The sequence below is a fragment of the Somniosus microcephalus genome, chromosome 17, assembly GCF_052327205.1.
Source record: "Somniosus microcephalus isolate GS21.2 chromosome 17, FLI_Smic_1.0, whole genome shotgun sequence".
Classification (NCBI taxonomy): Eukaryota; Metazoa; Chordata; class Chondrichthyes; order Squaliformes; family Somniosidae; genus Somniosus; species Somniosus microcephalus.
The window spans coordinates 70,082,374-70,096,917 of NC_141003.1; the positions used below are offsets into that span (position 1 = coordinate 70,082,374).

The 14,544-nt window shown below is 48.7% G+C and overlaps 1 protein-coding gene across 2 annotated transcripts in view; it reads right to left on the reverse strand.

Moving 5' to 3' along the window:
* Nucleotides 1–1,835: 1,835 nt before the first annotated feature.
* The window catches only part of klhdc10 (kelch domain containing 10), a 42,552-nt gene continuing 29,843 nt past the window's right edge, over nt 1,836–14,544 (reverse strand). For both annotated transcript variants that reach the window (XM_086010640.1, XM_086010639.1), the window contains 5 exons: nt 12,017–12,101; nt 8,205–8,271; nt 6,782–6,829; nt 5,855–5,994; nt 1,836–4,842 (listed from right to left, as the gene is read on the reverse strand). In XM_086010640.1, coding sequence (XP_085866766.1) covers nt 4,633–4,842; nt 5,855–5,994; nt 6,782–6,829; nt 8,205–8,271; nt 12,017–12,101 — 550 coding nt within the window. In that variant the 3' untranslated portion in view covers nt 1,836–4,632. The remainder of the gene's footprint in view (nt 4,843–5,854; nt 5,995–6,781; nt 6,830–8,204; nt 8,272–12,016; nt 12,102–14,544) is intronic.

The following is a 14,544-nucleotide window of genomic DNA, read 5'->3' on the forward strand; positions in this document are numbered from 1 at the left end:
CTATCCTGTGCCTGACAACTCCTGGTCAATCAAAAGTGAAAGATTTGGGATTACTGCCTGTTAGTGCATTTCACACATAACTACCCAGCCCAAGGGGCCTGGCCTATACTATAGATAGTTTGGAACAAAAGGGTTTCCTCTAATGGAAATGTAGGGATGGGGTTATGGTGGGTTGGAAGAAGTGACTGTTCAGCATTGTTAGAGGTTCATTGCACAGCAAGAACTCATTTGGCCCACAGTTGTCAAACTGACAAGTGACAGGTTATCTAGGCTGCTCTAGCAGTAGGGTCATGATGCTGGGGATTTGATCCAGGACAACCAGTACATCTGAAGATTAAATGCTCTTTACAAGTAAAAACCCTCTGCAAAAATTGTGCTTGTGAAACTATCCACCTTATCCTATACAAAAGGCAAATTAGGCCAATTTTGCATTGTGCTCACACTTGGCATGCATATGCTTAAATACCCAAGTAGCTATTCATTTCTGTGTCAGAGGACTACTGGCTCCTTGAAAATCCAATGATGGTCACAGTTGTCTTATTCAGGACTAAAAATTGCATAAGGCAACTAGCTACACAAATGGCACAATGCATAGATGATTGATGGCAACTTTATCACAAGTTTAGTTATGTTGGAGTTTTAAACTAACATGTACATGTTCTACATTAATATGCAGCCAACATAAGCAAATTTTCACCATCAGTGTTCCCTGAAGCTGGATTTTTCTATTCAATCACAATTCAAAAATAATCTATAGAAACAACTATTCAAAAGGAAGTGAGCACTGATCATGGAGAACTTCAGTGCCTCAATCACTGAAGGAGTGTTGCCGAGGTGTCCTTCATTAAAGATAAGTCACCTCTGTCACCATCATTTCATGGGTTTGCTCCCATCAAGCTTAACCACCTTTCCAATAACATCTGCATTGGCTTGGTTGTGGGGGGATACCAGACTGGTTTTCTCACTGCACTGTTTCAGCCAGAGCCTTTATACTTTGTACAGAAACCTATGCCATGTAAATTACATTTCCCATTAGGTAGGTACAAAACGCAAAATACTGTGGATGCTGGAAATCTCACCTGGTGAGGCAGTATCTGTGGAGAGAGAAACAGAGTTAATGTTTCAGCTCAATGAGTTAAAGTTTCAGGTTGATCTGATGAACAATCAGTTTCTCTCTCTACAGATGTTGCTCAACCTGCTGAGTGCTTCTAGCAATGTTTTTATAGCTGGAAATGGGTTGGTTAAGTAAGTTGACTCCTCCCAGGCTGGGACAATTGGCATTGGGCAGGGGGAAGCATGGTTCACACATCACTTTGCAGGGAACACCCCCCTCACTCAAGGAAAGTGCACATGGCCAAAAATCAGGCTGTAATCAAGACAACTACAGGCACTCAGATGGAGTGCTTCAGTAATAGTGCATTCCATGTCTGCTGACTCATTTAACACATCCTCCTACCTCAGTTCATGTGGGTGCCATATTTAGGCACACAAGTACACCAAGGGAATAATGTTCACCTTCACACATTGGGCGGAGCATATGGCATTCCTGCTCCAGATTGCTGACCACTGCTGGAAGCGCACAAGTACTGAAGCAGTCTGACTAGTGGTGGCTTTGTAACTGAAATGCTTACTGCCAACAAAAGATGGCCACTGAGGCAGGAGGGTACCTCAGGCCTGGAACAATATATCAGGGAAGGTGTCCACATCTTGGATGGGGACAATCACATTTATTGAGTGGCTGAACTCTAGAAATACAAAGGCCACCAGCTGGACTGTTGACATTCAGGAACCGTGGTACTTTGAGGCTGATCACGAACACAAGATGAGCAATTCAACAGATTCAATCATGCTTTTATTAACAATTTTACAAAAGATGGGGAGGGGGGGGAAACGTTGCAATGATTTAAAAATCAAATCTGGACAATTGAAAAAAAATTTAAGAAAAGGACTGACCCACTTTTATTTTGATCCCATCATTTTTAAAATGGGTTTGAGTAAAGCCTCAGCTTAGAGTGTCACAAACTGTCAGTTTGACTCTCAGCAAGAAGAGCTTAAAATTCTGAAGGTTCATTAAAACAGGCCTCCATTTGAGGATGCCAATTGCTACAAGAGCAGAACAGGAACAGGTTCAAATCCCAACCACTACATTCACCCAGAGAAAACAGCAGGTACATACACAACAGGCACTGTGCAACAGTCAACTTTTACCACAGCAACTGGTCAGTGAGCTGGTCAGATCCCTTGAGAGAGCACTTCCTGGAGATGAATTAAATGGACCGCTTTCCTTGTAGGCTTTGGGTTGTGACAGTTGCTACGGATTTACTAGCTGCAATCGGATTTCCTGCAACAGCCCAGTTGCTTATGAGACACACTCTAAGCTCTACGTTGTCGATAATTGGCTGATTGATACAAGTGGGTAAAGACATGATGAGTGGAAATGTTCCAAACCCAAGGATCAAGACAGGAATTCCAAGCTCTCCATTATGGACCAGATTTACTACAGACTCTCGCTATTGTGCAACATCCATTTGCACATTAAAATCTCATGATAGAGGGACCCACAGGGGGGCAGCTACCAACAGCAGCTCCCAGTCACAGCATTTAGAGCACTTTATTTAGTCGCTGCACTGTTCACGGATGAGACTGAGCAGCCCAGCCAACTATAGTATTAAAACAAAGCAAGTCACGAGTTAAAGTTGAAACTAAAAGACAGGAACACACAAACTTATTGCCACTGACTGGGGTGGAGGGGGGGAAATGGGGAGAATGAGACAGGAACAGCCTGCAAAAATCCACACGGAGCAGATTTCCAAAAAGGAAAAGACAAGTTGACAACTTCAATGCGAATTATAGCATAGCACCGACCTGAGGAGGGGTGAGTGGGGGGGGGGGGGGGGGGGGGGAGAAGAAAAGAGAGAACACTGGCCTAAGGAGGGGAAAGAGGGGTAACAGCACCTCAGGAAAGGAGAGCAAGAAGCCTAGGGCGGGGTCAGTGAGAAGAGAGAGGGGTGACAGCATTGGGCTGGAGAGGTGGAGGGTGAAGATGAGAGGAGAGGGCGAGTTTAGCCTGTGTAGGACATAGATACATCATAAAGGGAGGGGGGAAAAAAGTGATGAACAAGAGTATTTGTTCCCCCTTTTCTTGATCTTCAGGTTCTACTGGATTTCTTTACCAACAGTAGCCCCCACTCGCTTCAACAGGCCCCGATCCAGGCTCCTGCATTCAAACCTGGGATTACTACTCAGCAACTTCTCAAAGTTCCTCCATGAGCAGCTGACCATTGGGGCAAGATAGTGTGTGTTGGGGGGGGGGGGGGGGGGGGTAAAGAGAAAGAGGGCAATGTAAGGAGAAAAGGGAAACCCCACAAAACTCTGAATGGTGCAGTCAGAATTTGCCTTCACTGTTATCACAGCTGCTTAGATCAGTGAATGAGTCCGTGAGATTCTCCCCACTCAGTCAGATCATCAGTCGGTGAGGGTAAGTGTTCGGATGTGGAACGTGACTGGTAGCCACTCAAAAACTGGCACCGTTCACCGTCTAAAATGCCACAAATCCCCCTTCACCCGCAACAAAGTGGAGAAATTTGTGGGGTCTGCCCCAGATCACCTGCTTGGTCGGTCGATCAGCCAAAGGCATGCGGTCCCCTCCCAATGACCCAAGCCCCTATATTATAATTACTGACAGGTTAGCTAGGACAGACCAAGGGGCACCCTAAACCAAGGCAGTAAGATTAATGCAACATCTGAATGTTTCTTTCCTTTTTCTAACACATGAACAATCGTAACTTTATAAAAAACACACACACACGACAGCACATTGAATCAAAATCAGCATGGCTGAAACAAACACACGATTGACATTCAGTGGAATCGGAGCGGACTCCTTCGCGAAAAGTACTCACGGTGATTAAAACAGCGTTTAAGGCAACCACTTGCTGGGTTTTTGGCTCTTGATGGGAGGAAGATTTAAATGGGATGGTGGGGGGGGGGGGGGGGCGCGGGAAGGCGAAGTAGATCCCCAGCCAAAAGAGATTTTTTTTAAAAAGGTAAAAAAACAAAAATGCTAGCAACCTGAAATCGAAACAGAAAATGCTGGACACACACTGCAGGACCGTCAGCATTTGAAGGGGGAATTTTAAAAATAAGAGGCCGGTGTTTCAGATGAGACCATCAACCCTGCCGAAACTCTGGATTAGTGGAAGGAAAAGAAACTACCTTTTTAATATCTCTCAAATCGCGATAGCAAAAAACTGGGCGGAAATTTTGGGACTTTCAGGTGTTGGGGAGCCGAATGGAGAGAGTCAGGAAACGGCCCCTTCCTGACTAACCTGCATCTCGAAACTGGAGTCAGGACAAACCTGCGGAGGGCAAGAGTTTAAAAACATCATTGGAAAGTGGGCTCCACTTGTCTTATGAGGAGGGACGGGGGTTGGGGGAAAAAAGAGAGATTGGGATCAGTCCACATCACTTGACGTGATAAAGTGACAGGATGTTTTAAAAAAATAATTGAGGCATCTAACACTTATGGCAGATAAGGCCTGAGGAGTATTCTTCCCAGCAGCTTCCTCCAACACTGCCCATCACCCATATTGCAGAAGTGTGTCCCTCTCTCTACCTCCTCCCCTCCGGCAGTCACTTCAGTCGCTCCACTAGTCCTTGCGTGAGTCCAAGATTGAGCAGTTGAGTGGTGGAGAACTGAGTTAGGCGAGGGAGGCTCTTCAGCAGCCTCTCCCAGCAAAGTTCAAAGAGGCTGGGCACCACCAGCCAGATTTTGTAGAGTGAATCAGTCCGCTTGTTCTCGTGGATGTTGACCACTCCGCCGTGTACGTACATGCAGCCAGCCTGCAAAACACACACACACACGGAATGAAAAGCAACCCCTCTCGGCCTGTACAGTACTGCCACCACAAGCAAAGTCCTGTAGCGCCGACACCAGCATTTCAGTGAAGTTGTGGGCACAGGAGATTCATTCAGTGACCGTCTGAACTCTGGAGGAAAAAAAAGGAACCCCACTCAGCTCTACCCTTCTAGATTCCCACGATTGGGAGAGAGAGCATTTTATGCAGAGAGATACTGGGGTTGAAGCAGACTACCTGGAACTGTGTTCAGGGTAGACCAGCGGAGACAGACATTCTGGAATCACTCGAGACAGTTTGATGCTATTTGGGGAGGAGGAGAGTGAGAGACCATAAGCTGCTTTGGAAAGATGACTGGCGGCACCCCACAGGGGTGGCTCGTGGGGCTGTTGCTGTTTTATAGTAATGAATGAACTAGATGTGGGTGCTGGGGGAAATGGTCTCCAAGTTCACAGATGACACCAACATTTGTGCGAGTGTCAGGACTGCGCAGGAGAAGGAACTTCTGCAAGTGGATCTAAATGTGCTGGGGGAATGGGCCAAACTCTGGTAGATGTCCTTTAACTTGGTAAGTGCAGTGTAACGCACTTCAGCAGGATCAATACCAAGTGGACTTGCACGCTACATGGCACTAAATTAAAATCAGGTGAGAAAGGGATCTTGGCATTATTGTTCGTAGCTCTCTACTGGTTCACGACCAATGTCGAGAAGCTGTAACAAAGCAAACAGGGTATTAGTTTGTATAAACAGAACTATTGAACATAGAACAAAGCATGCCATCTTGTCCTTGTACAAGACCCAGGTTAGGGTTAATGAATCTCTTAGGGTGGCAGTAGGTTAAAGGGGGAAAAAAAGCTCCCAATCTTGATATTGATATCCAGCAACAATCGCTGATGCGCAAAGGATGGGTGTTGGACAAGGACAGGCTCAGGCCCCACGGTGACACCAACTGTGGTTTAGAAATAAACTCGTTTAGGAAACTTTACTCAGCTACTCACTGGGGTGACTGCTGCACAGTGGAAGTAAGCAGGCTCTGGCATTTCTGCAGGCAGTTTAGCCCATTGGAAAGTCTGTAAACTGAGCTTCCAGAGGTCCCCAAGTATCACCTCGCCGTTATACCCACCACACACGTATACATCTGCAAAAGATGACAGGATTAGGGAGTCAATTATCTGCTGCTGAAAACTAAAGAGAACCTCAATAACCCAACATCTCCACATCACGAGACAGAAAAGAAAAAAGAGAATTTGCATTTATATAGCGCCTTTCACAATCTCAGGCCGTCCCAAACAGCTTTACAGCCAGTGGGAAACGGGGCAGGCAACTTGTGCTCCCACAAACAGCAACGTGATAATGACCAGATAATCGGTTTTAGTGATGGTGGCTGAAGGATAAATATTGGCCAGGACACCAGGGAGAACGCCCCAGCTCTTCTTCAAATAGTGCCATGGGATCTTTTACATCCACCCGAGAGAGCAGATAGGACCTCAGACAGGCGGCACCTCTGACAGTGCAGCACTCCCTCAGTGCTCAAGTCTCCGGAGTGGCACTTGAACCACAACCTTCTGACCCAGAGGGGAAGAGTGCTACCAACTGAGCCACAAGGCAGGAGGAACAAGAAAAAAAAACATGGAAGCTTTCATTCAAAAAAGACAAGTTTTAGGTGACCAGTTTATAAGAAATTTCCAGATGCAGGCAGCCCACTGGAAAACAGAACGGTGGTGACATCGCCCAAAGGGGGATTATTTTATTTTAATTCTCAAACTTGGATCAGGAGGAGAGAAAACACCAGAGCATCAGAGAAACGTCTTTTGTCAATGTATAGAAATGCAACAAGAGACAGTGGCAGGTACAAGATTTACAACTGAGCATTTTCCAGTTCTCCGATGCCAAGCTAAACATTCTTACCAACAGCTCCCACTTACCGTGCCCTATTTGTACACAGCTATGACACCTTCTGGCTGCAGGGAAACCTACAGGAAAAACACAAGCCCGGTTAGGAACATGGTCACAGAATGATCAGCTGGAGACAGTTTGGGGGAGGGGGCAAGAAATTAGTTTCTCTCTGAGCTCATGCATACAGTTTCTAACCACACTAGAAAGCTAACCTCCAGGGCAAATTTGTCCCATTAAGGAGCACCTCCAGTACCACCTCAAATAAAAACTAGTACAAAACAACTGCTGCAAACACCTCACTTCTGCAGATATTTTGACTATGCAATGAAAGCCTGATTATCTTCCATGTGGAGGGGCCATACCCACTCTCCTCACTCTTCCACACACCGCCGTGTCTCCCCCCGCCCCCACCACCTCCCTCCCTAAGGCAGACAAGCAAAACCAGTACCAGAAACCATCAGAATTAACATATGTAGAACAGGCTCATATCTTGATTAGTTGGGTCAGCCCATCTAAATTTTTGTTCCCATCTTCAATTTCTACCCCAGTCTTGAGCCACAATGTCTGCAGCCTCATCTCTGCAACCTCCTGGAGCCTTGCATCTCCTCCTGCACCCTTTTGGCCTCCGATTTAGCCTTTTGTGAATTACTGCCTCCCCCCCACCGCCCTCCCTCCCTCCCAGATCATTGGCAGCAAAGCCTGCAGCTGCCTCAGCCCTACTACTCTCAGGATGATCCTGATCCTCCTATTCAAGAACTCTCTCAAACACATCTTTTTGACCAAGTCTCTTGTCACCCCTCTTAATCACCACCCCCAATCCTTCCATGGCTCAGAGTCTGTTCCCCAGATATGTTCCATCTCTGAAGCGACTCAGGACGGGTTTTTTATTTTATTTTATTTTATTTTTATTTTTTGTATTTTTTTTTTTGGAGTGCTTATATAAAAGCAAGTGGCTGTTGCAGTCCTGAAGTAAGAGAAAATAGTTTTATCATTTTAAAAGACAGACTTCCAAAAGAAATTGTGGTACAAGACTAAGCAAACACAGGGGGGGGGGGGGGGGGGTTAAAGCAGCTGATTTTATCTGTTGTGGTTTTAAATAATTTCCTTTAAAGATCGGAGTTTTAAAGATATTGCTCAGATCCTGTGAGCATTATTCAAAGTGACTCCTGCATCAAAGCCCCAAATCCCACTGCTTCCCGAGGTTCCACTGCAGTCTGAACGCCCACATGAATTGCCATTTGGGCGAGGTGTTGGAGGGTACCCAGCACCTGTTAGAACTGCATTCCAAGCAAAGAGAAGGGGAGGATGGAAGGGAAGAGGACAGAGATGGGAGGAGGAGGAAGAAAATTAGTCGAAAGAGTGCAAGAGATTAAAAAAACAAAAACCCTTCAAACTGCAGGGGGCTCAATGTCCCTGTTCGACGTTTAGCAGAGCGGTATATTCCAGACTTGCCTGTTCTCTCCTGTGGTTTTGTTTGTATCTCCTCCCATGTATTAGTCTCCAAGTTATACACATGTATCTGAAAAGGAAATAAGTCTTGGATTGAAATCTTTGAGGCAGGGTCAGGGGGGTGCTGAGGGAGGGGAAAGAAACATGAGAATCAAGTTTATATTTCGGCATTTCCCTCCATAACTCCCCCCCCACCAAAGATTAAGATTATAGAACGCTGCAGTGTGAAATATTCCAGATTACTGAACATGGAGAGAAGGCCATTCGACCCATTGAGCTCCCGCAGCCTACTGCACTTTGAACTCCCCGAATGTCCAGGGCCACTACCTTACTCCTTATCAGGAGAAGGACATACTTGCCTTAGAGGCGGTGCAACGAAGGTTCACTAGATTGATCCCTGGGATGAGAGGGCTGTCCTATGAGGAGAGATTGAGTAGATTGGGCCTATATTCTCTGGAGTTTAGAAGAAAGGTGATCTCATTGAAGCACATAAGATTGAGGGAGATTAACAGGATATATGCTGAGATTCTTTCCCCTGGCTGGAGAGCCTAGAACCTGGGGGGCAGTGTCTCAGGATAAGGGGTCGGCCATTTAAGGCTGAGAGGAGGTGGAATTTCTTCACTCAGAGGGCTGTGAATCTTTGGAGTTCTCTATCCCAAAGGGCTGTGGATGCTGAGTCGCTGAGTATATTCAACCCGAGATAGATTTTTGGACTCATGGGGAATCGAGGGATACGGGGATCGGGCGGGAAAGTGGAGTTGAGGTCAAAGGTCAGCCATGATCTTATTGAATGGTGGAGCAGGCTCGAGGGGCCAAATGGCCTACTCCTGCTCCAGTTCTTATGGTTAAAAAAAAATTGAAGGGTGGAACTAATCTAAAGAACAGTTTTAAAACACACCTAGTTTAAATTATGACCTTCTAGATTCAATAGACCTGCCCTTGGGGTGATTCTGGATGCTGCTGCAAATCCTTTCCCAGTATTCCCTTCATTGAGCAACACAGAATGTACATTCTTTCTCCCAAATTTTAATATCGTACTTTTATTAGTATTAAATTTCATTTGCGTAACTGAGCTAAAGCCTACCACCAAAAAAGATAAACCCTATAGCCACAATGCTGTGCAGATAGGAAGCAATATTGGTCTAATCGCTGACCCCCGGAGTATTCCATTCCAGCAACACCCCCAGCCGGACACTGACCCCTGGAGTATTCCATTCCATCAATACCCCCAGCCGGACACTGACCCCCGGAGTATTCCATTCCATCAACACCCCCAGCCGGACACTGACCCCTGGAGTATTCCATTCCATCAACACCCCCAGCCGGACACTGACCCCTGGAGTATTCCATTCCATCAATACCCCCAGCCGGACACTGACCCCTGGAGTATTCCATTCCAGCAACACCCCCAGCCGGACACTGACCCCTGGAGTATTCCATTCCATCAATACCCCCAGCCGGACACTGACCCCTGGAGTATTCCATTCCATCAACACCCCCAGCCGGACACTGACCCCTGGAGTATTCCATTCCATCAACACCCCCAGCCGGACACTGACCCCTGGAGTATTCCATTCCATCAACACCCCCAGCCGGACACTGACCCCTGGAGTATTCCATTCCATCAATACCCCCAGCCGGACACTGACCCCTGGAGTATTCCATTCCAGCAACACCCCCAGCCGGACACTGACCCCTGGAGTATTCCATTCCATCAACACCCCCAGCCGGACACTGACCCCTGGAGTATTCCATTCCATCAACACCCCCAACCGGACACTGACCCCTGGAGTATTCCATTCCATCAATACCCCCAGCCGGACACTGACCCCTGGAGTATTCCATTCCAGCAACACCCCCAGCCTGACACTGACCCCTGGAGTATTCCATTCCATCAATACCCCCAGCCGGACAATGACCCCTGGAGTATTCCATTCAATCAACACCCCCAGCCGGACACTGACCCCTGGAGTATTCCATTCAATCAATACCCCCAGCCGGACACTGACCCCTGGAGTATTCCATTCCATCAACACCCCCAGCCGGACACTGACCCCTGGAGTATTCCATTCCATCAACACCCCCAGCCGGACACTGACCCCTGGAGTATTCCATTCCATCAACACCCCCAGCCGGACACTGACCCCTGGAGTATTCCATTCCATCAATACCCCCAGCCGGACACTGACCCCTGGAGTATTCCATTCCAGCAACACCCCCAGCCGGACACTGACCCCTGGAGTATTCCATTCCATCAACACCCCCAGCCGGACACTGACCCCTGGAGTATTCCATTCCATCAACACCCCCAACCGGACACTGACCCCTGGAGTATTCCATTCCATCAATACCCCCAGCCGGACACTGACCCCTGGAGTATTCCATTCCAGCAACACCCCCAGCCTGACACTGACCCCTGGAGTATTCCATTCCATCAATACCCCCAGCCAGACAATGACCCCTGGAGTATTCCATTCAATCAACACCCCCAGCCAGACACTGACCCCTGGAGTATTCCATTCAATCAATACCCCCAGCCGGACACTGACCCCTGGAGTATTCCATTCCATCAACACCCCCAGCCGGACACTGACCCCTGGAGTATTCCATTCCAGCAATACCCCCAGCCGGACACTGACCCCTGGAGTATTCCATTCCATCAACACCCCCAGCCAGACACTGACCCCTGGAGTATTCCATTCCATCAATACCCCCAGCCGGACACTGACCCCTGGAGTATTCCATTCCATCAACACCCCCAGCCTGACACTGACCCCTGGAGTATTCCATTCCATCAACACCCCAAGCCGGACACTGACCCCTGGAGTATTCCATTCCATCAACACCCCCAGCCGGACACTGACCCCTGGAGTATTCCATTCCAGCAATACCCCCAGCCAGACAATGACCCCTGGAGTATTCCATTCAATCAATACCCCCAGCCGGACACTGACCCCTGGAGTATTCCATTCCATCAACACCCCCAGCCAGACACTGACCCCTGGAGTATTCCATTCCATCAATACCCCCAGCCGGACACTGACCCCTGGAGTATTCCATTCCATCAACACCCCCAGCCTGACACTGACCCCTGGAGTATTCCATTCCATCAACACCCCAAGCCGGACACTGACCCCTGGAGTATTCCATTCCATCAACACCCCCAGCCTGACACTGACCCCTGGAGTATTCCATTCCAGCAACACCCCCAGCCGGACACTGACCCCTGGAGTATTCCATTCCATCAACACCCCCAGCCGGACACTGACCCCTGGAGTATTCCATTCAATCAATACCCCCAGCCTGACACTGACCCCTGGAGTATTCCATTCCAGCAACACCCCCAGCCGGACACTGACCCCTGGAGTATTCCATTCAATCAATACCCCCAGCCTGACACTGACCCCTGGAGTATTCCATTCCATCAACACCCCCAGCCTGACACTGACCCCTGGAGTATTCCATTCCAGCAACACCCCCAGCCGGACACTGACCCCTGGAGTATTCCATTCAATCAATACCCCCAGCCTGACACTGACCCCTGGAGTATTCCATTCCATCAACACCCCCAGCCTGACACTGACCCCTGGAGTATTCCATTCAGAACCTCCACTCCCTGCTGCACCCCCCAGCCCGAAATAGTCTCTGAACAGAGTCCAGTGCTCCAAGAGCAGTCGGACACCCTCCCCTGCAATCATTTTATTTTGCCTACAAGGTCTTTAACAATAGTTAACGAAGACATCTTGCCACTTTATAAACCTACAACAATTTCCCATTTGCTCCAGAATTGAGTGACAGGAGTGATCTCTCCCTACCTTATCTAGTGGATACGTTGTCCATGATGTTCCCCCTCCTAATATGTATATCCTCTGTCCGTCCTGTGCAATTTCATGTCGGTACCTGAAAAATACAAGTAGTCCCAAACATTCTTACTTGGCTGTACTTTCCACCAACCCCCTTCCCGGCTGCCACTCCTTGAAGCTGCACAGTACAGCGTGCAGGCTTATTACACGGATCTGCAAATAGAAGAACCTGACTGAAGGACCCAACGCTACCCCAGCTCCAACACAAAGCACTCAGCCCGTATCTTCACCCACACAAAGTCTGGCACCTCCGAGCTCTCCATATCCCACTGGCTCCCTGTGCCCAGCAACTTCACCAAGATTCCTGGCAGTCCAAGGCCTCAGCCCACTCATGTTTATGTTCTCCTCCTGCCTATGTCTTCACACACGCCGACCTTTTCTGTCACTCCCTTTGCCAGCACTGGTGACGGCTCGTTCAGCCCCTCGGCTCCTGACCATTCCCCTCAGAACTCTCTTTCCCATGGCTTCCTCAATCAACTCGCTTCACTTTTCCTATCTGACTGGTTTATTTTCCTTGCGACTAGAGTCCAGGCCAACATTCCCAGTGCAGTACGGAGAGAGTGCGGCACTGTCGGAGGTGTCGTCTTTCGGATGAGATTCTTTAAAATATATTAGTTCATGGGATGTGGGCATCGCTGGCAAGGCCAGCATTTATTGCCCATCCCTAGGTGCCCTTGAGAAGGTGGTGGTGAGCCGCCTTCTTGAACCACTGCAGTCCATGTGGTGAAGGCACTCCCACAGCGCTGTTAGGGAAGGAGTTCCAGGATTTTGGCCCAGTGACGATGAAGGATCGGTGATATACTTCCATGTCAGGATGGTGTGTGACTTGGAGGGGAACTTGGAGGTGGTGGTGTTCCCATGCGCCTGCTGCCCTTGTCCTTCTAGGTGGTAGAGGTCGCGGGTTTGGGAGGTGCTGCCGAAGAAACCTTGGCGAGTTGCTGCAGTGCATCTTGTAGATGGTACACACTGCAGCCATGGTACGCCGGTGGTGGAGGGAGTAAATGTTTACGGTGGTGGATGGGGTGCCCATCAAGTGGGCTGCTTTGTCTTGGATGTGTTGAGCTTCTGGAGTGTTCCTGGAGCTGCACTCATCCAGGCAAGTGGAGAGTATTCCATCACACTGCTGACTTGTGCCTTGTAGATGGTGGAAAGGCTTTGGGGAGTCAGGAGGCGAGGCACTCACCGCAGAATACCTAGCCTCTGACCTGTTCTTGTTGCCACAGTATGTGTGGGGCTGGTGACCCCAGGATGTTGATGGTGGGGGATTCGGCAATGGTAATGCCGTTGAACGTCAAGGGGAGGTGGTTAGACGCTCGCTTGTTGGAGATAGTCATTGCCTGGCACTTGTGTGGCACGAATGTTACCTGCCACTTATCAGCCCAAGTCTGAATGTTGTTCAGGTTTTGCTGCAAGCGGACATGGACTGCTTCATTATCCGAGGAGTTGCGAATGGCACTGAACACTGCAGTCATCAGCAAACATCCCCACTTCTGACCCTATGATGGAGGGAAGGTCTTTGATGAAGCAGCTGAAGATGTTTGGGCCTAGGACACTGCACTGAGGAACTCCTGCAGCGATGTCCTGGGGCTGTGATGATTGGCCTCCAACCACCACAATCATCTTCCTTTGTGCCAGTGGAGAGTTACCCGCACCCCCCAACCCAAATTCCCATTGACTTCAGTTTTACTAGGGCTCCTTGATGCCACACTCGGCCAAATGCTGCCTTATCAAGGGCAGTCACTCTCACCTCACCTCTGGAATTCAGCTCTTTTGTCCATGTTTGGACCAAGGCTGTAATGAGGTCTGGAGCGGAGTGGTCCTGGTGGAACCCAAACTGAGCATCAGTGAGCAGTTATTGGTAAGTGCTACTTGATAGCACTGTCAACGACACCTTCCATCACTGTGCTGATGATTAAGGGTAGACTGATGGAGCGGTAACTAGCCGGATTGGATTTGTCCTATTTTTTGTGGACAGGACATACCTGGGCAGTTTTCCACATTGTCAGATAGATGCCAGGGTTATAGCTGTACTGGAACAGCTTGGCTTGAGGTGCAGCTAGTTCTGGAGCACAAGTCTTCAGCAAGATAGCTGGGATGTTGTCGGGGCCCATCGCCTTTGCTGTATCCAGTGCGCTCAGCTGTTTCTTGATATCACGTGGAATGCATCGAATTGGCTGAAGACTGGCTTCTGTGGTGGTGGGGACCTCAGGAGTAGGCCGATATGGATCATCTGCTTGGCATTTCAGGCTGAAGATGGTTGCAAATGCTTCAGCTGTGTCTTTTGCACTCACTTGCTGGGCTTCACCATCATGGAGGATGGGGATATTCATGGAGCCTCCTCCTTCCGTTAGTTGTTTAATGGTCCACCGCCATTCACGATTGGATGTGGCAGGACTGCAGAGCTTTGATCTAATCCGTTGATTGTGGGATCGCTTAGCACCTGGTGCTGCTCCTGGCATGCTCTTCTACACCTTATTGAA